Genomic DNA, 23,523 nt, shown 5'->3' on the forward strand with positions numbered 1-23,523 from the left:
GGACGAAATTTTCAGGGAAGATCGGAAATGACATAAGGTAAAAGTGACTAGATTGTGGTAGTGATGCAGCTTATAGTCTGGATTTGTTTTGATCTGCAGGCAGCATTTGGACACAATCAAAACATACTGGATCATTAATGTACATACTTTCTGTAGAAATTTTAGTATCCTTTAGGGCTGATTTTCTGTCCATCTATCTTGATTTTTGCTTCTTTTTGAGGTGATTTGCCGTCTTTATGTGGAAATATCACCTTTTTAGTGGTGATCAATTTTTAGCAGATCTCAAATGTGTTTTTCCACAAATGTCAGGAGTCTATCTGCTGTCCTGATGAAGCTCTGAGGCTCAGGAATGATGAAAAAAGTCCATGAAAAAGTGATAAATCTGGACCCACCTCTATGTGCTTGGAGGCCTGGAGTGAGACTGAACTTAAAAACTGGAAGCCAAAAAGGAGAACGTCCCCTGTAGAAGTTAAAGAGACGACGAGTGAACACTGTCAGCTGCTTGGTGACGATTGCATGATCGTGATCCTACTACAAATTGCGGACTAATCAGGACATATCGGTCGGAAATGATACAAGGAACAACTGATTAAATTGTGGGGGTGTTTCTGAGTCCCACTAATTCCCTCCGCCTGCTACATATTTAGGTCATGTGATTCGGCATCCATACATAATGTACACGTACACAACACATGCTTGTGCTAAGTGCAAGGTCATTTAGTTTGTGGGTACATCTGTATTAAATGGCCTCGGGATTTCTGATCATCAGTAACTAATCCACAAATGCTGAATTTCTAAAAAAACAAAATAAAATCTGCATTTCTGACAATGCCATATGGGGGAATGAACAGCCTGAACAGTACTGTGCTCTCTGAGAGATTTTCTTGTTTTTATTCTTTACATTCCAAGTTATTATCCTGTGAAACATTTGAGGGGCCCTGACACACTTTTCAAGCAAGTTTGGACAAATTTTCACTTTTTCTAAACATTCAAATGACTCACAGACATGCTTCCTCTTCTATAGGCAGCTCTTTTCGCTCACTAAGTCACCGTTCGGCCGCACTACGCTGCAAATCTTCACATACACAGGGAAAGTTCAGATATGAGTTTATTGTCTCAGCAACACCGCGCTACACTTGTTCACAGCTCGAGAACTGTCCAGCACAAACACAGCTCACACACATTCAACCAAAATGTTTTCCCAGCTGGTCCAAGGAGCCGCGTTGTCAAAACACGCTGCATTATCGCGACTGTTGAAGCCCTACCCCGGACAACAAACAGACCCGAGGCTTGGGTTCAGACGGAGAGCGAGCTTGGTGTGTGCGATGAGATAGAGCCCAACAGAAACGTGACCAGGTGTGAGGGGAAAAATATAGAAAAAAGCAGCAAAAACAGCAATCTAACACAAAGTGAAATATACCCTCAATTTCATGGTCGGAGCAGAAAAATAAACCGGATGTGTTGTTGTGTTTTCAAAGCTTACAGAGTATATAGACAGGAATATGAGCACCACAGCACCAGAGGGAGGAGCTTAGCGTGGATTTCACCTTTAGAAAAGATGTGCTAATCCTTTTTCCTTTCACGCCAAACAGAAAAAAGAAGGTGTGAGTCACTTTGTTTGACCTGAATTTCTGATTTGTGCATGCCCTTTAAACAAACATATACTGTAAATGCACACACACACACACACACACTGACAACTACCAGATGGCACAGGGAGGCCAGACAGCATGGATTAATGAGTGTGTATGTCACAGTCTGTTTGTGTTTTTGCACTTGATTTGACAACGGATGATGTGTGTGTCTGCAGAGCTCCGGCTAGCCTCCATGTACTGTGAGGTGATGTGTGCATCTGCAGAAGGGGGAAAAAAAAGCATGTAGGGGTTGAGTTTGTGCTCGGCGGTGCATGGTTTATGTCTGAATATCCTCTCCAGGTCCTTCCACATCTTTCTTAATGAAAGCCTACTACATGCTTTCCTGAAAAAAAAACCTTGGCTGAGAAACTTTTTGTTCTAAATTTGCAGCACATGGGTGAGTTTCGGCCATGTAAGTGTCTGAATCGCTTCAAAATGTTTGCATGTGTGTTTGTGTACGGCGTGTGTCGTCGTCTTCTGTATTCATCTGTTTAGCATGAGCAGCTGCAGCGCGGATAGCATCGATTTAAGACTCAATCTGAATTTAGCACAGTTAGCGTGGACAGAATAGAAGATGTTTGTTTTGTGTAAAAGTGTGGTCCCACGTGACCGCAGCTAACCTTCAAAAGTTCACGTGTGCTTGTGAATGTGCAATGAGCATGTTTGCGTGAGTGTTTGTTGTCAAAGCTGACCCTTAAAATAAAACGCAATGCGGCTTCACAGGTTAGACGAGAAAGACGAGATGGATAAAATGGTTTACATGACGAGGAGAGAGGAGGAAGAATTGCTGGAACGTGAAAGCGAGAGAAGACATCAACAACCCTCAGCCTCATTCTCGTTAGCATTTACAAGACTTCTCCCTCTTCCTCCACCTTTTGTTTGCAGACTCTTGTTCGAAAAGCTCTTTCCACAGTGTTCGGTAAAAAAGAGGCGATCCCGATCCTCACACCAAAAGTCTTTGCATAAAATCCACAGTTCTCGAGTAGAAAGTCCGTAGACAGCCCCAAGTGGTTTTAAGTCCAGTCAAAGTAAAATACAAAAGAATTACTTTTTTAAAATCACCACAGTTCATTGTTTAAATCTCCCACACATATGCACAGTCCTCATGACACGCTTAAAGTTACACTCCACAAATTCTTACTTTGGTTTCATTTGTTGATTTTCTTCTGCTGCCCTTCGATGGTCCGTCCTCTCAGCTTTGATGTAGAGGATCAAGTTTTTTATTGTGTGTACATTCTTCGGTCTGGAATCGAAATCTGAGGGTCCGATTGGTTCCCACAAAACTGCTGTTGATGGAGGAGATGCGTTGAGATTTATGGATCAATTTGGGATACAGACCGCAGGGTAGCCAGATTTCTTTTGGGGCGTTTCTTCTCTTGGTTTTTTCTTTTTTGCCATCCAAAACAGTAAACTCCCACCTCAAGAATCAACCATAAATCATCAATATCCTCACATTTATTTTCCATGATTGCACATGTGTCTCTGTATAATCTTGCTCTCGACAGTTCGGTTTCTCTTAATGGACAGTTGGAACGACAAATCCACTCGTTCTTTTCCCTTTCGCTCCAAGCGACTCTTTCAAACCCCAACCCCTCCATCCTTCAATGTACATGTCCGAGCAAACATTGAGGATCCGAGATACAGGGCAGCATCCCACACTTCTGTCTAAATGACCCTTTTATTCTCCAATCAATGGATTATTAAAAGGCCCTTAACTCAATGTCTCCAGCCCATCTGTTTATCCGTCCATCATCCCAAGCGTTCGTTCCTCTCCCATCCTTTCCTCTCAGAGATCCAGACGGAAGGCACCAAAGTAGCTGGAGGAGTCGTCGGCGTTCACCATGGTGGGTGAAGACACGGAGACGAAGAGCTCGTCGCCGGCCCTCAGCTCAAACAGGCCTCCCTGGTAGACGGAGTGAAGGGCGTACTCGGCGTCCGGGGCCCAGCACTTGGTTCCAACCCCCTTCAGGAGCTGAGGAGGAAGCAGAAGGTAAGGAAGTTACTCAATGGGCTGCGTCGTCTCGCGTGATTGTTGGTTGTTAGACGGGAAAAAAGGATGCTGTCATGTCTGAATTCTTCAATCTGCTCACATCCCGGTCATCTTAAGGTCAACCAGAGCAGAAACTTGGAGAATGCTTTGAAGTTTAACAAAAATTAAGAAAATAAAAATGCAAATTGGATCAAGAAATCTCATTTGTGTTGGGTTTTCTAAAGAAGAAAAATAAAAACAGGTGGTGAGTTTTTATGTCTCCCACTTTCACTTTATTTTTCCATTTCGTAATGCTTTTCAAAAAAAAATAAGAACTGAGAAAGAAAACACAATGATCTTTTTTCTTTTATAGTCTATCCACTACAGTATATAGAGATGCTGCCACCCAGTTATTCATTTACCTGTATTTCTTTCGAACAACTTTATTTTTATTGTTTTTGTGTCATTTTTCAAAAAATGATTTTAACTGGATAACATGAAGCGACATAATTCCTGCAAAGCTCAATAAAGACAAACCAGATACATGCACTAAACGCACAGAGGTTAAAGGAACACTGTGTTCAACAGTGCAGAAAGGTTATTTGAGATTTGATTATTTTTAAAAAAGAATAGAGTTAGCATAAAAATGAACAAATATTTCTTTCTGAGGTATATATAAAAAGCTCTACTTTGGAAAAAAAAACTATTACACACTGGATAAAACAAAAGATGTCAAACCTCACCCATGGAAAGAAATAGCATGTATATACTATGAAATAATAATAATAATAAATGAAATAGGAGGAAGTTTGGGTACCATTATAGGTGATGTAAAAAAAAAACTACATTTGTTTGAAACTTTGGTAGAAATTTCATGAAAAATGCGGAAAACTTCAAGTGCCATCTGCTAATTGAGAGGAGCGCTTCATTGTTTACTGGTGTTATTCTTTCCTGTAATTATGTGGAGAAAAAAAAAGATGTTGCTGGAAGAAAAACAAAAAGGGGGATGGTGTACCTGAATGGGGCTTGGGTAGGAGGTTTTCTTGTAGACACACTGAACCAGCTGGTGGCTGACGCTGGGCTGGTCCCCGTCAACGGCTGCTGGGGACGGATAACGGAAATACACCTGGAAAGATGGCAAAATATTCACAAAGTTCTTGCTCATTTTCTTGTCATTTACATATTTGTCATCTGGTGGAGTGTTTGAGAGGCTTGAGAGTTTGTGTTTTTAACTGATCGACAAGTAAGCTACAGGTAGATAACACCTTAAACTTTAAGAACTGGTAATGGGTATCTGTCCTGTTATGAAACATCCAACAGACTAATCATCCTCTAAGGACAACTGCAATGAATCAGCAGCAATTTAGACAAAAAACGCACATGATGTACATTGAGCTGATGTGAAGTAGGCAAGAAAAACACTATTTTAAAGATGTGATCATATAAATTTAGTTTACTCGATAAAAAATAAGATAGAACATTTTAAAATAAAACTGAATGCACAGTAAGGACTCATTGCACAGCTCTGTTGTAGTTGGAAAGAATAACTACATTTTAGTCCAAATTTGAGCATCTAAGCAGTGTGTCTCCTCTTGTTTGACATTTTGACCACCACTATTCCTCAGATGAGGGGGTTAGAAGCAAAAAATCCGATTTTTCTATAATTTCTGCAAAATTTTATGGTATAGATTTTAGTGGCAAAATGGTCTAACCCATAACCCAAACATAGTGTTACAGTGGAATGTTAGACCATTTTAGAAAACACAAAACTTTGAAACCATTTTTCTCAAAAACTACACAAAGTGGATCGGACCACTCTGCTTCCAAACCCTTCAAATAAAAACCAGGAGTCAATTAAAGCCTTTAGTGTGGTGCACACAAACAAATACATGCTGGGGAAAATACAACTCCTGTTATGTTATATACAAAGTGTACAAACCAATTGTACAACCATTCAACTGAATAAATTACACAATATTTGGTTTTAGATTACTCATCTGAAGTATTGTTGACCAATGGTGCATCCACCTTTAATTCTGTCCATCTGTTTCTGCATCTGCCTTCAAACCTTTCACAATAAAAGCTGTGCTCTGTCCAAGACTTTTAATTTGTTTGTGTTAACAGCAGTAACCTTAACAGGGGTTTGGTACCAAGCTCATCCAAAAATCAAGCCTGGTTTAAATAAAGGTTTAAATTGTCCTGGTTGAAATTTGAGGAAATACATCAATTGTGTAGGTTTGTCACCTGCGAGTACAGGTAGTACCGCCCATCCTGGGGCACCCGCAGCTTCCCATTGGACAGGGTCATGTTGTGCAGGTGCGCTCCGAAGCTCTGATTGGCCCACGAGCGGACCACGTGGCGACAGGACTGGTGGAGTCCTGGCGTCAGGATCGGGTAGGAAGGTAACCCTGCTGGTCGAGATGGAGAAAGAGTTGGAGTTAAAGATACAAAAGGGTCCCAGAAGAGAATTTCTAGAAGATTCACACCATGTTTAGAATCTTAGCTCCTATAAAAATGAATTAAAAGCCAAGGGAGATGTTGAAAAAGCCGCAGCTGACGAAGTTATATTACAGAAAACAGAACCACTGATGCAATATGGGACCCAGGAGTAGCAGTCCTCTTAGGCTAGTTCTAAATCTGCCACAGCAGAGCATCGCACTACTCCCTCAAGTTTTATAAATACTGAGAAACATCTGAGACATTGACAAATGGAATGATACAGATAGAAATTTGAGATGTTCCATATCCCTGTAATCTTATTTCTTGGTATTGAAAGCATTTTTTTATGTTTCGTGTTGAGTATATAATGTAGCATATGAAGTGAGAGCACATTTTATTCCTGTTTAATGGTCAGCAGGGGTGCAGGGATTTAAGTAGCATGTAAATTTTACATACAGCCGGTATGTTGAGCCTTTCCACCTGCGCCACACTACACGTCATAGATAACCAGCATTTCTTCATAGGGGTCTGCTTTTCCTGCCGCAAACTCCATAGATTATTCCGTAATTTGTGACCGTGCAACCATAAACTCTCCCCATTTACCCGTCAACCCATTACATGCTAACATTCCCGATTTTCAACCATCTCGCCGCTGAAACTAAACAGCTGCCGTCATGTAAAAACCTCCAAGTGACCCCTGAAATGTTCATGTCTTTCTGTCTACGACTCTCTCTAGTGGTTTAAAGCAGATAGGAGGGGTTCTTCTGCAGCCTGCATGCAAACATTAAAACCCTGAGGTAGATGCATTGGACTGGGAAAGCACTCTTGTGGACTTACATGAATGCAAACACCTTAGCTGTTAGTTAAAGAATCCATATTGTGATATTTGGGGTTTCCCCTTCCTGTTAGTGTGTTAAAGCTTTTTGGTACATGCAAAAAGTCTGCAAGACCTCAATGGAAGTCCATTATTTCCTCAGTAGAGCTGCTTCTCATAGAGCTACATCACTATACTCATTACTTCACAGTTCTTCGCTTTGCTGGACCAGCTGAGGAGTAATAAAGAGACGCAAATTATAAGGAATGAGGAAAAAAATATTAATTTTTGAACATTAAAGCATTTATTTCTTAATTAGTAGACCCCTAAAACAGAATTATAAACTTGTAAATGCACATAGTATGGGTCCAATATCTGCTTTTTAATGCATAAATGACCCATTTTGTTGGCTGTTAGGTCGTATTTACCAGAACTTTAAAGTCTGATCTCAAACTTATACTACAGCCACTTGATACAGGTGAAAGAGGAGATGTGTTTGTTGTTTAATAGAGCCTTTGTGGTTGGTTTAATCCATAGTTTGGTCTAATTGACCAGAACAGAAATATTTCTGAACAGTTAAGAGGATTTATCCTGTTAAACAACTGTACCAGACATGAAAAAAGGTTAAAAAAAAATCATTTCTAGATTTAACATCCATGTTTTCCTGTTTCCCCTGTGCATATTTGTACTTTATGGAGGGATGCATGTCCCTATAAATAACCACCACAAAGAAAGAATTGCTTGAAGTGTGTGTTTTTTTAATATAATGATTAACACATAATTGTTTCTGAGATCTTCATTTCAGGAACTTTTCAAATTACTTTTGTGCTGTAATCGCTTGTCTGTTTCCTGCTCCTTGTTTCCATGATAGTCCCGTAGCTTGGCAAAAATCGTTCTGTTGTTTTCCTCATTTGTGAGATAATTGCTTATCAGAAGAAGCATCACAGATCACCTCTCAAAGATTGTCTCGCTGCCGTACTTCCTTCTGAGAAATCAGAGCTGAATGCTTGAACCTCACCCTCTCTTCCTCCTTCACTCGCACACATACACAACTAGTTCCTTGCCCTTTTGTCAGCTTGATGGAAATAACATCAGGCAGCCTTTGCCAGGTTGTCAACACCCTGCAGTTTGCACGCCAGTCTCAGATCTGAACGATACAGAAGTCTGGATAACACACACACACACACACACACACACACACACACACACACACACACACACACACACACACACACACACACACACACACACACACACACACACACACACACACACACACACACAACACATTCCAACTTTGAATGTTTTATAACACACACACTCCATTATTCTTATCTACAGCATGGTGCTGTCCAAATAAATCTGCTTTAGTGGCTCAAATACACTTGAAAAGAGCAAGTTTATCATGGCCGTTTTGAGTTGTCAGACTCCCATAGTCACTGAAGTACATTTATCAAAAAATAAAACATAAATCATGCATTTGGATTCTTTTGTGGATTTATAGTCGTTCTACTGGAAAAAAAGACTAAATCTACTGGGTCAAAAATACATACAGCTTTCCTTTACATTAATCATCGGTTTTGGGGATGTAGAAATTTGTGTGAAGTAAATTTTCTGTGTAGCATCAGCTCCTAACCTCTCGTGAGTGATTATGATTGACAACAGCTGGTGACTCCGCTGATCCAGTCTACATAGAGCCCATTTGATACACTCAATAGACTCAGCCAAGTTGTGATTCTCCACTTCTTTTCCTTTAAATCTGCCTGAGGTCTCTGACAGTTGAAACAAGACGACTCACCTTGAGAGCTGGTGTCTCGGAGGGTCAAATGAGCAGACGGCCTCTGGGTCATCGAGGTCACGAACTTCGACCCCGAATTGTTGAAGGAGCGAGGCATGGTTCTGGCCTCTGAAGGAGAAAGATGGTGGCAGAATGTCAGAGGGCTGTGCTACGAAGCAAGCTGAACATAGCAGGACTTTCTTTGTTTACGCTGATTTGACAAAAACTACAACCTCAGGGTTAACCGGTATCATAAAGTGGTTTTCAACTTTCTTTGATAACTTAGACTTCCTGCTTCAAACTCTGTTCACATAAAATGAGGCGTCAACAGGTTGTTTTAGTGGAGAACACTGAGGAATATAACCAATTATGATGTTTAAAAGCACTGCTACAACAGGAATACTGGTAGAAACTGTCTATCGTGCCTAACATATTAATTATATCAATCAACGCAGCTGATTATTTTTAACCGACAGCTGCACATTAGAGCTGTTGAACTTTAAACTTCTTGTATTTAAACATGTATTGAAGTCTATTTAGGTCTGACATTGTCTCATAATGAAGGATATCGCTTTAATTTGTGGCCAAATCAAAGTGAAACTGATGTTACTGAATGAATATTCTCTGTACTAAATACTGAAAACAATCATACATTTTGTAATCAGTGTAAATAGACCAAAGATAAAAGCATATTTGTACGATTTCTGCATCACTAACAGAATACATGTCAGTTTCCTATGGAAATGCGATGCATACGGTGTATGATACTGTGAATACACGGCTTCATTCAGTGGGTTTAGCTCATAAAGAAATTACAGGAAATTACTTGGTTAAAGGGAGGCCCTTCTTCCAGCTGATTTAAATCTGAAGCTGTGACCAGAACCTGCTCCACAGCATCAGTTACCATGGAGATCTAACCAGGTAAAAAGACTTTCCTGACACTGAAAACGCTGACTTTTGATTCAAGACGCTAATCTTGCTTCGTATTACAGCCCTCAATTGTGTCTGTGTGTGGGAGAGACGCTCACCAATGAAAGTTTGTTTGGAGATGATGTTCTCTGTCACCTGAAAGACAAAATAAAAAACACAAAGGTCAGGACAAATAACAGCACAGAACCCAACAATGTTATAAACCATTATATCCATCTCCTCTGCTCACAAAGGAATATGTACTGCTAATATTAGTATAGTATAATATGAGTATAAACTTAACTATCAGGCCGGAAGTGGTCGGTTTTTTCTTCTGTTTTGTGACGGATAAAGACCCAGTAGTGGTTTTATGGGTGTGCATTTATGCATAGGAACTTAAGTGGTTGCAGTGAACATAAGCGTATTCTGTCTGTGATAAATCAGTTTATTCTGAGCACCAAACCACAAGTTTGTTCCGGAAGGGCTTTAAAATCTTTACAACATCCTCCCAGTGTTGATTCAGATCTGAAAAAAAACTCTTTTACACAAAAAAAGAAAGGTCAGAGATCTTAAAAGTAATCACACGTGCAATACCTATTCTAAAGTGAAGAAAATTTAAATGTAAATATTAAGTATAGTAATGTTTGGTGCTTTGAGTGCAAGCGAAGAAAATAACATGCTTAGTTCCACAAATTAGATATAATAAGCTGCTAAGATTGGAGAAAGAGGTGCACCCATAATTAGATTTTAAGTGTTTTTACATTATTTAATTACGTCCTTTCTCTTACCAAAAGTACAATTAAGCCCCAAATTATTCACACCCATGATCAAATTTAGATTTATAGAGATTTTTTTTAAATTTCATTAGTAGGTATATTTCTGACTTCAGATGACCTACACTACTGTTCAAAAGTTTGAGATCACTTAGAAATGTCCTTATTATTGAAAGAAAAGCAGCTTTTTTCAACGACGATAACATTAAATGAATGATAAATCCAGTCTAGACATTGTTAATGTGGTAAATGACTATTCTAGCCGGAAACGGCTGATTTTTAATGGAATATCTCCATAGGGGTACAGAGGAACATTTCCAGCAACCATCACTCCTGTGTTCTAATGCTACATTGTGTTAGCTAATGGTGTTGAAAGGCTCATTGATGATTAGGAAACCCTTGTGCAGTTATGCTAGTACATGAATAAAAGTGTGAGTTTTCATGGAAAACATGGAATTATCTGGGTGACCCCAAACTTTTGAACTGTAGTGTAAACGAGTAACAAATGTTAGAAAAACATTGTGTTAGAAATGTTTTTTTGGTCATTTTTTTTAATTAAATAAGGCATGTATAACATTATTTATACCCTTTCTCTGTAATTGTTTTTGCCACTACAGATAATTAAATGATTTGTATAATCACTAACAGTTCCCTCCACAGATTCTTGATGGGATTTATTTTGGTCATCCTCATATTGTTTTCACCATTTCTTCTGTATGTTTCAAAGCATTGTCGTACTGAAAGGCCAAATTTTTTCTGCTGAGTCTTTTTTTTCCTTTCAGTGCCACCAACTACTAGCTCAGTCGGCTGCACAACAACCCCAAAGCATCACATTCCCAGCATGCTTCACTGCAGGGATGCTGCTCTTTGGGTCAACTGCTTCTTCTTTTGCTCAACAAAAATCCCATTTTTGGCTCCATTTGTGTGCCATCTCCTTTGTCCAGCTGAGCTTTTGTGTGTCTGAAACCAGCCTTGTTCAGTATGCTGGTACCAGAACTGCTCACATTCTTCTGGATGTTCTTGGTGCTGATCCTTGGATTCTTCTTGTCAGTACAGCTCTGGCTTCCTACCAACCCCTTGAGATTTTTCCATAGTGAACAACTCTTTGATTTGGACTTAGACACACTCGGCTTCACTGACTAGAGAACCACTGCATCAGCCGTTTTAAATGTATAGTGTATTACAACTCTATTGAGTCAAAAAGCTGCTTTTCTTAAAAAATTCAAGTCAATATGCAACTTTTTGGAGGTGATATTTTTAGTAAAGATGCAAAAAAAACAACAATTAATAATCCAAATTTATCCATAATGTTTCTAACACAAAAATCTTTTGTCACGTTTGTTTAATTTCTAACTAGGGGAAACCTGTTCATCAGATAAACCTTCATTCAGGTTCAGGTTAGCGCCATCTGCTCAAAACGGAGGTAGGAGGTCATGTTCCCTAATCGTAGAGCTTCTCTCTGTTTTTCAGTTTTCATCTGCTCCCTTCAATAAGTAGCCACAACCGTTCATTGTTTCTCCAAATGAAACCATAATACGTGCTCTTTCTTGACTCGTGTCCATTAACCTGTGCTTCTCATTCGCCATTTCCAAAACCTTTGCATTGCTGATCTTTCGTGTCCAGCTGATGTTCAACATTCTTCTCCTGCACCACAACTAAAATGCTTCTAGTCTTTTTGTCAGTTATTTGTTCAATATCCAAGTTTCCTCTCCATACAGAAGCACATAACCATTCCAATCTTCGAGCATGATAAAAAACTTCCAAAGTTTCGTGAACCGTGTCTTTGCCTTTGCTACTCTGATCTTCACTTCTTTCTTGCATCTCACATCCTTGGTGATATTACTACTTAGATAATGAAAATGTTCTGCTTCTTCCAGCTCATCTTGTTCAACTACCATTTTCACTGTTTTCTTGGTTTGCACTCCTGATGGTAACTTTGTCACTGGTGTCTCACTTACTACCATTGTCTTCTACGCATTTCTTTCAACCGGTATCTTTCACGTGCTTCTTGCACTCTATCCAGCAGTCATTGCCGCTCTTCTTGCCTGTTTGCGAACAGCGCCGTATCATCTGCATATCTGATGTTCCTGATTCTCGTACCGACTCCCATTCCATTTCAGTGCACATTTCCAGGTTAGGGTAAAAGAACAGAAAAGGTTAGATGCTGTATCTGGTTGTTAGTTCCTCCGTTGTGTGAGTACCTTCCCTTAGTTTTGTTATATTAAGCATTTGGTTCTTTGAGCATTAGTTTATTTGGTTTTTGCCCTGCCTCCCCAATTCTGGTCACAGTTGTAGAGTTTCTGGAGTTTACTGAATAAAAACCTTTTCATTATAACCATTTAGCCCTTTCTGTTTGTGCCTGCGCTTGGGTTCTCCATTCCCCCAAATCCTAACATACACAGCATCCATTTTTGACAGGTCAATATTTGTGCAATACTTCTGTCACTGAAATACGAAATGGTCTTTTAAGAGGCATTTTTATGTTGAATTTTTTGCACAAAGTTCCTTCTGTAATGTTAAATGCAATCTTTTTGTTAGTTTTCCCCCTATGTGTATTGTTTTTGACTTGAACAGATGATAACACACAGCCTTGTCTGACTCCAGAAATGCTCCATTATGAATTTGAATAGTTTTGGGCCCAACTCTTCAGCTGTCTCCCATATCGGTATTTTCCTCTCCTCATCTTCCTCCTTCCGTCTCAGTGCTAAACTACAAACTTTCCTTTATTTCTTCCAGATAGCACACGCTTCCTCTCTGCCCTAGCTCTGGTTTATTCCTCCTGCTCCTCCTCGTAATCACTCATTCCAGATGAGAGGCCTCCATTTCGCCTTCCTCACTCCTAGATCGAGCCAAGGCACGGAAATATGCCATTTGTTCAAACACACAGATGCATTGTATCACCCTCGCACTCAGTAATTTTTCTGCCAATGCTTTCTGTGCTCCTTGCTTTTGTCTTTCCCACTTAGTAAATCAAGCCTCAGTTGCCTTGGTTTCATAAATATTGATATCTATATTTATATCGATATAAATCTTTCCATCCTTTATACAACGTGCTGGTTTCTCCTCACCAGCTTAATCTTTTCTTGCTGCATCTTTTCTCCTGCATTTTCCCCCTACTACTACGACACTTTCTAACCAAAAGGTCACAGGTTTAATCACCTGTTACAAGTCATGTGGTCAGTCTTTAGTGCCCCGAAGCAAGGCACTGAGGCCCTGTTGGTATAAATCTCCTGATTAATTTGCTGAAATGCCACAAGAACTCGAATATGATTAATTCCAGCAGACTTTTTAAAGGTCGCCCTGCTGTACACGTTTTGTTGTTCTTGGCAGCGGCACTGTTTCTCCCGCACCAAACAACGCTCAACTCGACCTGCAAATTGAACTCGATCGCTGTGGGGTTTGGCGTGTGTGCACTGAGGCGGGGCGCCGACCACTTGTGTATATCCTATATGCTCTAAGGGGAACACAATCCTGTAAAAAGAGTATGTCTACCCAAAGCTAAGTGTAGTGTGTTGGTCTCTGCATCATGTTCCTCAACACACTGAAAGCAGAAAATTGTCCACACACTTGAAGAGAGAGAAAATTGCCAACAGATTTTCTGCCCAGCATGTGGCTACAGTTGAACAAAAATTTTTTTAAAAAGAAGACGTAAATAGAAGAAATACATGGGTTTTTCAGAAGCAGGAACCCACTGGAAGCTTTCAGGCCTCCTTAACACTGTCTGCTGTTTTTAATGCTCGCGCGTTCACATGGGAAACTATTAGACAGCTAAAGAGTGAAATCGGCTGCAGCGACTGCATGCATAATTTATATCCTGCACAGAAGTGGAAGCTTTTCTGCGAGCATCCTGAGAGATTTCTGACCAGCTGCACACTGAGAGGTGAACACTAGTGTCATGTAGCGTTACAGTCCATTTGCAGTGTTTTCTGTCTCGCTGTTTGCATCTGGTTTCTGTTTCAGAGCGTAATGTTTGAATAAATTTAGTGTCAGACTTGCTCGAGATTAATTGCAAAGGTTATTTTAAAAACCAAGAATGTGACAGTTGTGTTAGTGAAGACATAGGGTGCTCTTTTGGGGAATTATTTCCTGCATTAGCTTTCCATGAAGACATAAAAACTCTGCAGAGTCTTTTTTTCTTGTGGTTAAAAAAACAGCTTTGAAATAGAAATCAAATAACGATGACATAAAAACACATCTGTATCCTTTTCAATTATTCTCAGCATATGAGCAGTTATTCTCCAAGGTGCAATCCAATTGCAATAATTCTATTAAAATGGTGCTTTTTTTCCCTTTTTTTGCTCTGCAGGTGGTTTCGATGTGATACACGTGTAGTAAAAAAGAGCTTACAAGTATTTTTCCTTTAAAACTTCCTGCAGCTTGAAGTCATTATCCTATCCTTTTAAATGAAAGGTCCCTTGCGGGTAACATCATGGAATAATTTCAGACCTTCTTACTGCAGTGTGTAAAACAAAAATGGCAAGATACAATACGCTATACTGTGTAAATGTGAGTTGTGCATCTGTAAAAATGGGTTTAGTAAAACACTTAACTGGACATGCAGGAGACTATTTGGTATATTAGTTTTTGTGCATTTAAAAAGGATGAATATTCATACAAAGTGTGACCATCTAATCGTAGATTTTAGACTTTAACCATACCGATAATGGCTAGAAATCAAAATAAAATCTGAAAATGTGAGTCTGAACAAGTTAGTAATCTGAAATTATGACAAAAATCTGCAGTTATCTAATTACCCACTCATAATTTTATTTTCTCTGTTTCTGATTGTACATAATCATGTAGGTATATGAGGCGAAAAATATTAAATTAAAGCTGCAAGCAGCGTTGATCGGGTCCTCCTACCCTTGCCGGTCAGTGAAACCAAGAATGTCCACCAAGTGACGCTGTGACTGAGAGAGTATTTCAGCGAGCCTCTGATCAAATATGTAAAGTTTCAGGCAGATTGGAGCATGTGCAGGCTAGTTAGACAGCACTTCCTGTTTCATGGCGAAGTGTCAAAATTCCGCCAGCTGCCATTTCCACACCCTCAGTCTTGTGTGGAGCATTTTGACAATTTTTGATCACAACGGCCGGTTGTACATCCTGGTCAAATTTGAGGTTTCTTGGCGTTACCCCCTCTGAGTTTCTAGCTTTTGAAAACGTCCTAAAATGTCCAAAATTGTCCAAAATAAGACACATAATTCAAAATGGTCGACTTCCTGTTGTATTTTGAGCATGGGTGTCAATTACATTTTTGTGCGTCTTGAAGAGTCACATATGCCTACCAAATTTCATTAGTCTAAGTGATGTACTGGCTGAATAATATTTGAAATTTTCCAGGGGACGCAATTGAGGAATTTTCGTACACGTGTACAGTTTACCTAAATTATCAAATTTTTCGCCAGTCCTGATGTGTGTGCACATTTTCACGTGTTTGAGTACTTTTAGACCTTCAAAAAGCGTTGGAAGGCGGTGAAGAAGAGGTAAATCCAGTATTTAAAGGGTAACACAGCAGGTTGTGTACCTATAAATAAACCTATATGGAATTCTCAGAATGCCTGTCAACTTCCATCTCAGCTACAGTCCATCTGGAGTCTGAAACCTGGAAAGACTTACGAGGATTTACTTGCATGTCAGAGGTCGAGACAGTTATTTGAGGCGTGCACCAATTAAATAGTTCCCCGCAGCCAGAAGGACTGAAGACTGCACCAACAGCACATCCAAACTGCATTTATTGCTTCCAGATGAAGCCATCGTCCACGTCTGATCATTCTGTTCATTCTGTTACAGAGATGTTTACATCGATGCTCATGTTCTTTTACGATGTGCACTGGGAGCTGTATGACTTAACGGCTCTATAGCTGGGTGTCTTCTGTCTTTTCATGTTAGATGTTTGCATGTCTTAACTGCAATACGTTATTTTTGCCTCCCGTTATTCGAAGTTCAGACCCTCTTAATCAATCACACATGGATTGTTTGTGGACTGTCTTCACACACATCATCTCTCACACAGGATAAAGGTTTCAACAATTTAATAGAATTAGAAAATAAGTCTTTACCTCTTCACCTATCTATACCTATCTTGTGTATTTATCATTAATTAAATATAAAAGCAACAGGCAAAAAAAGGTGGAAATAACCTGGCTGAAGTGAGCAGTTTGCAGGATTTAGTTGCAGCAAAGCAGAAGACGTTTTGGCCTGTGGGTGACTTTTGTTGTCTTTTTAGAAAGCTTTTGTTAGTGAGCAAACTCAAATAACTTGAATGCATCATTATTCGTGGACCCGTTGAGGTGTAAGTGTTCTCTGATAAAGGTAAAACACAATGACTCCAAGCTTGATCCTGCTAGAAAGTTTAGTACACACGTGGACAAAATTGTTGGTACCCCTCAGTTAAAGAAGGAAAAACCCACAATTCTCACTGAAATCACTTGAAACTCACAAAAGTAACAATAAATAAAATTTATTGAAAATTAAATAATCAAAAACAGCCATTACTTTTGAATTGTTGATTAACATAATTATTTAAAAAAACAAACTAATGAAACAGGCCTGGACAAAAATGATGGTACCTCTATAAAAGATTGAAAACTATTTGACCAGAGTGACATGATTAACTCAGGTGTGTCATTTAATTGACATCACAGGTGTTTCCAAACTCATAATCAGTCAGTCTGCCTATTTAAAGGGAGACAAGTAGTCACCCTGCTGTTTGGTGAAAAGGTGTGTACCACACTGAACATGGACAACAGAAAGCGAAGGAGAGAATTGTCCCAGGACATCCGAAAAAAAATGATAGACAAACATCTTAAAGGTAAAGGCTATAAGACCATCTCTAAACAGCTTGAAGTTCCTGTGACAACAGTGGCTCATATTATTCAGAAGTTCAAGACCCACGGGACAGTAGCCAACCTCCCTGGACGTGGCCGCAAGAGGAAAATTGATGACAAATTGAAGAGACGGATCGTTGGAATTGTATCCAAAGAGCCCAGAGCAACCTCCAAAGAAATTAAAGGTGAACTCCAAGGCCAAGGTACATCAGTGTCAGATCGCACCAGTCGTCGTTGTTTGAGCCAAAGTGGACTTCATGGGAGACGACCAAGGAGGACACCACTGCTGAAAAAAACTCATAAAAAAGCCAGACTGGAATTTGCAAAAATGCATGCTGACAAGCCACAAAGCTTCTGGGAGAATGTCCTTTGGACAGATGAGACCAAACTGGAGCTTTTTGGTAAGGCACATCAACTCTATGTTCATAGACTCAAAAACCAAGCATACGAAGAAAAGAACACTGTCCCTACGGTGAAACATGGAGGAGGCTCAGTAATGTTTTGGGGCTGCTTTGCTGCATCTGGCACAGGGTGTCTTGAAAGTGTGCAAGGTACGATGAAATCTGAAGACTATCAAGGCATTCTGGAGAGAAATGTGCTGCCTAGTGTCAGAAAGCTTGGTCTCAGTCGCAGGTCATGGGTCTTCCAACAGGACAACGATCCAAAACACACAGCCAAAAACACCCAAGAATGGCTGAGAGAAAAGCGTTGGACTATTCTAAAGTGGCCTTCTATGAGCCCAGATCTGAATCCCATTGAACATATGTGGAAGGAGCTGAAACATGCCATTTGGAGAAGACACCCATCAAACCTGAGACAACTGGAGCTGTTTGCTCATGAGGAGTGGGCCAAAATACCTGTTGACAGCTGCAGAACGCTCATTGACAAATACAGAAATCGTTTAATTGCAGTGATTGCCTCAAAAGGTTGTGCAACAAAATATTAAGTTATGGGTACCATCATTTTTGTCCAGCCCTATTTCATTAGTTTGTTTTTTTTTAAATAATTATGTTAATCAACAATTCAAAAGTGATGGCTGATTTTGATTATTTAATTTTCAATAAATTTTTATTTATTGTTACTTTTGTGAGTTTCAAGTGATTTCAGTGAGAATTGTGGGTTTTTCCTTCTTTAACTGAGGGGTACCAACAATTTTGTCCACGTGTGTATTTATCATTAATTTAATGTTATCTTCATTAAAAAAAAATGCTTTTCTTTCAAAAACAAGGACATTTCTAAGTGACCCCAAACTGTTGAATGATAGTGTAGATTCACCTCGGACAGTTCCATCTGCTCAAACGTCACTAGTAGTCTTATTTTCTGCCGCAATTCCAAATTAATAATTTCCATCTTATACAACAGTGTACCGTCTAGCCATTACATTTATATCAGTTAGCTTCAGTGTTGCTTTTATATGTATTATAGTCAAGTAAAATAGTATTTTAAGTATTTTTTGTGCAGTTTGAATCCTTAATTTGTAGTTTATGCGAATAAAGTCACACCATGAATACCAACACATGATCTTAACCCTATTATTCACACCTGTTAGATCACTTTAATTTATCTTTTATTTCCTAAAAGCCAGCTGTTGTGTTAAATGTGCTCAATAGACATGTTACCTTAACTGTTATATCATGTTGTATTGCATGTTGCAAGTCCTATTTACCACTTATCTTCACAACTAAAATTTTTTGTACTCATATCAATACAAATTTTAAAATGTCTGTTTTGGGTGCACAAACTCCATAAATCTGCAGTGTCTTTGCCTTTGTGAAGCATGCATTTTAAAATCCAGACATGCAAAAACAAATAAGACCAAACTCAGAAGTTGGTGGAATAAAACTCGCGGCACCAAAAATCACAAGTTGGTGGGAAAACCAGAGAGCAAAAGATGATGGACAATTATGGGAAATGAGAGACGAAGAGGAATGAGGTTTAAAAAAAAAGTTGGGAAAACAGAGGAGAGTCAGAGTGGACAAGTATGGAAAAGAACTGAAAGAGGGGATTGAGAGAAGAAGAGTGAAAGAGGGACAAGTATGCACATGAAGGAGCGTTTCTTCTGCAGATTAGCGGTAGCTGCAACCCAATACTTTAATATGCTGCTCGACCCCGGCAGGCCTGGACTGGCTGTGTGTGCGTTTCAGTGTGTATCTGCTGAGCTACAGTGACAAACTCTTATCGGCCCTAATCTGCTCTAAGAGGCTGCTCATTCCTCACCGTCTGCGCTGTCCAGTTTTGGTGTGCGTGCAAATGTGATTTCTGTGACGAAGAAAAAACGGGCGAACACGAGTGCACCAAAGATGGAGATGAAATGCCTGCATGTTTGTGCGGTTAGCGGCTAATGCTAGCTGGTTCAGAGGTTAATGTGTGACTTGAGTGTTGTTTGAAGTGAGTTTGTTGGTTCAGATTCGCTGGGCTTCTTAGAAAGGCTGAGTCAAAGGAAGCAGTTATCCGATATTCTAAGAAACCACAATTTAAAATTTCACAGGTGGAGGTTCTGATGGGTTCCTTGCATACTTGTCTTAATTTAAGACAGACATCTCTGTGTAGGCAGCTGTTTCCTTTTACACAACCTCTTTCCTGTCCTACACCTCCTTTGAGCCATGCCTGAAATTCTCCTTCAATAGTGTAAATCTCAACAGAAAATCTGACCTCAGAAAAGCACGTCTGTGTCGATAGTTGGTTGTGTTTAATTAAGGAAACACTGTCTGCTTTGGCATTAAGACAGGGTTCCAGCGAACCGAATCATTGGACATCATTGGCCCTTCAAATGATGAAATGATTGTTATCGTCACACATCTTTCCCATACATGTGGGCCTCGAGGTAGTGTTATCATCCATTGTGATCACTGATGAACAGAAAATAACCCCATGAACATATGTGAATTGAAGTGCATGCATAAAATGGAGCTTTGTAACATTGGCTGATGCCTATTATTGCTCATCAAGAAAGACTGAGAACTGATGTACATTAAATGTAATGTTTTAACAGCATATGATAGTAGAGAATCTGTCATTTATAACTAGGCTTCTTCATTAATAAGGGTGACTATAATTGAATATGTAAAATAGAAATAGGAGTGAATAAATTATCTCCTCTGTGAAATTTACTGAGATTGATCAGTTTGTCTCCTGCTGTTGTTTTCTATTTTCTTACTTTTTCAGTGTTTTATCACTGTAATCACCCACTAAGCTCCAGATCTTGAATGATCTAGACTTTCATCAGGCAAATTCCACCTGACTGATGCTACATATCCACAGGATCCATCAATTTCTCGCATTCAATTCATTGTCTATGTGAAATGCACCGTGGTGCATGCTGGTTGGATTGCGGTGCGTTTCCAGGCTAGAAAAAACACTCCTGTGGACGGGTGAAAACGCATCGCATCTGAATATCACCTGCTAGGTTGGCGCTCACTAGTGGGCTACTAGGTGGTCACATGACAGCTCTTCAGACCATCAGTACAGCAGAAGTGTTGGGCCAACATGGTGGCTCGGTCGCAACCTCTCTATTTTGTTATGAAAACAGTTCAGCGAAAAGTATTTCGGAAAGCATTTGAGGTGAGAAATAAGCTGCTGAATCCGTCCTGGTTTTAGTCCAACGACCGCTGGTTTAGACATTTTATGAAAGCTTCGCAAGACGTCGGACCTTCGAAATGCACCACAACACAACCAACATGCAACACGGTGCATTTCACATAGACAATGAATGGGTTGTGATACACTGAAGGATCCTGTGGACACGTACCATCAGATGGTGTGTGGGAGTCACGTTTTGTACCTGTTGGATGTGCTCTTTCCTCTCCAATGCAACTGTTTGATGGAATAGATGTGCAAAGAGTTGCCCTGATGCCTACACTCAACCAAATACCAGCTGAAAATTTAAGTAAATGGCGACTGAAAACCAAAGTTAAAATGATAAGTGTCTTGTAAGTGCAGAATCATGGCCATTAAATGGGGTAATAACAGGCTACTGCTAAGTCTCCTCAAAGGCAGAGGAAGTCTTTCTATTGGAACAAAACCTGAAGATGACCCTTTATTGAATAGCACGACTACATCTGAAACATTACGTCTAACATTAGCCGCACCTACACGTGCAGCTCAAACACACCAGTCACAAACCTAAACCTCCTTCAGGCTGCACAATATGAAGCTGTAACATCGGGGTAATTCTACCACACATCGACTGAGGCCACAGCCTGACTGATTGTTTCACTTAAATGTCCTCTGGCACATAAAGTACACCAGATGGGCATGTTAACAAGACAAAAACCTTGATTTTCATTAAAGGGAGTCTTTAAAGTGAATCAGATGTACTTTGTCTAAATTTGATCCTAATCCATCTGGGCTGCATCAGCGGGTTATTTAATGTCAATCTGGTCTGGAGATGTTCCAGCATCTCTGTGGGTAGCAGGCTCATTCTTTACATTTGTTGTACAGAAGCCAGCTGAGGAGTTGGAGGCAAACCATTATTACGTGACGTTTTTCCACTTACTTTTTCTTCCTGGACTTTTAGCCCTTTTGCATCTAATTGGGTTTGTCCTGTCAAACATTTACTCTATTGTAAAATACAGCACAGACTTTTACCACAGTGAAATAAGCAGTCAGTCATTGTGCAGTAAAATCTATACATATATTTGGAGAAGTGACTGAAACTGCAAAAATAATTGATGTAAAGAAGATCTGATGTAAATTTTCCACAGATTCCAGCCACATCTCTTGAAATTGTGAGAAAACTGAGCCATCAGCTGACTGGGGTGACCAAGTGTCCCGCTTTGTGCGGAACTGCACAGCATTTTCATTCCTTTTTCCACGTCCCACCAATTGAGATACTGTCCCGCATTTTGATTGGCAGCTATAATTTTCAAAAGTTAAAACTCTAAAGGACAGATGCTGGGAGTTTTGTTTTTTATCTGGCTTCAACAAAGACTGGGAAACTACATATCACTGGGTGAAGCCGGTGCAAGGCAATTCTTAGAGAGTTTTCTGTGAAGTTTGCCGGAGTTTGTTTTCCGTTTCACACGGTGGGGAATACGACGTGAAGCGACACAGTGCAGGCAAGGCCCACAAGAAGCGTACAGCCCAAAAGGAGACGTGCCGATCAATGGATGTATTTTTGCTGAAACCCAAAGATGACTGCCAGACAGACAAGGTAACGGCGGCTGAAATAACCAGCGTTTATCACACTGTGCAGCACTCTCAGTCATATCACTCAGCAGGCTGTGGAACTAGAGCCAGTTACCTAGTCTATGGTTCTACCAGAGTCTCAGTGGCTTAATACGGTGTTTGGAAAGCACAGTTATGCCATGTGTTCTCATCTTTTGCTGGTGAAAATATTGGTTAAATGTTATATGAATAAAAAAAGCACTTTATTCTCCATCAAAGTTTATTTTTTAAAGTTATATAATTGGTTTATTGAGATCTGCTCACCCTACAACTGACATGAAAACCTCAGTTTCATCTCTTATTTTAAGCCACCAGCCATCCAAAGGTTCATGAAGTTGGTCCTTGGTTTACAACATCCTTGACCTACAGCGTTTCATGGTTATGCCACCATCTCCCATAAATTTATTAAGAAAGTCTTGTTCCATCATTCCTATAGACGGAGTTTGCGACATTGAAACAAATTTTGCACAGGAACTAGTTGTACCGGTTGTACGCCACATTGGATTGCGCCACATTCGCTTTCTTTTGTTTGTGTTGTTTTTTTTGGAACGTTTTTGCCTTTCGTTGTGGTTCCTAAGTGCAAGTCAAACTTTTCTGATGGCGGTACTTCAAAGAAAAGTAAATCCATCTCCGTGGAAGTGAAATTAGTTTGGACTTCTGGTCAAAATCGTGTTACATTGCACCATAGGAACAAATTCCAACGAGACCCCTCTGTATACCTTTTTCCTCTGTGCCATAAAGCTCCTTTATTCTCCAGAAACTATTAAATGACATCAATGAGTCACCTTTGCAGTGGATGACAAGTTCTTCCAATACAACGAACACACATGCATACCTGCAAATTAGACACCTTTGGCCTTTTTTTGGTCAACCACGTCATTTGTGTAACTTGTGTGTTGAGCCAAAGATGTTTTTAAAATAGCTTTTACTATGGATAATAAGTGTAATATGGTATGTTGCTTAATATGGCCTTTTTTATATATAATATTATAAACTCAGTGCTCTGCATATGTGTATTTACTCATTACATGAAGACACAGTTATTGAAGAAAAAGCAACCATGGGAGCGAAAAAAGAAAGAACCGAATGAAATGTCCTATTTAAACTAATAAATGAATGTCAATAAGAATAAATTATCGAATGAAATTACTGAAGTTAGCTAAACACTGTAATGAAATTCATAAAAATTTGATCAAACTATTTGCAAAACAAGCC

At 39.6% G+C, this 23,523-nt stretch overlaps 1 protein-coding gene across 2 annotated transcripts in view; it reads right to left on the minus strand.

Moving 5' to 3' along the window:
- Window positions 1-865: 865 nt before the first annotated feature.
- The window catches only part of tnfsf10l (TNF superfamily member 10, like), a 78,828-nt gene continuing 56,170 nt past the window's right edge, over window positions 866-23,523 (minus strand). The window contains exons 3-7 of one of the 2 annotated variants that reach the window (XM_051944173.1): window positions 9,662-9,698; window positions 8,655-8,762; window positions 5,848-6,014; window positions 4,619-4,729; window positions 866-3,606 (exon numbers count right to left, since the gene is read on the minus strand). In XM_051944173.1, coding sequence (XP_051800133.1) covers window positions 3,421-3,606; window positions 4,619-4,729; window positions 5,848-6,014; window positions 8,655-8,762; window positions 9,662-9,698 — 609 coding nt within the window. In that variant the 3' untranslated portion in view covers window positions 866-3,420. The remainder of the gene's footprint in view (window positions 3,607-4,618; window positions 4,730-5,847; window positions 6,015-8,654; window positions 8,763-9,661; window positions 9,699-23,523) is intronic. The other variant, XM_022197356.2, reaches the window with a different exon arrangement.

The sequence above is a fragment of the Acanthochromis polyacanthus genome, chromosome 23, assembly GCF_021347895.1.
Source record: "Acanthochromis polyacanthus isolate Apoly-LR-REF ecotype Palm Island chromosome 23, KAUST_Apoly_ChrSc, whole genome shotgun sequence".
Classification (NCBI taxonomy): domain Eukaryota; kingdom Metazoa; phylum Chordata; class Actinopteri; family Pomacentridae; genus Acanthochromis; species Acanthochromis polyacanthus.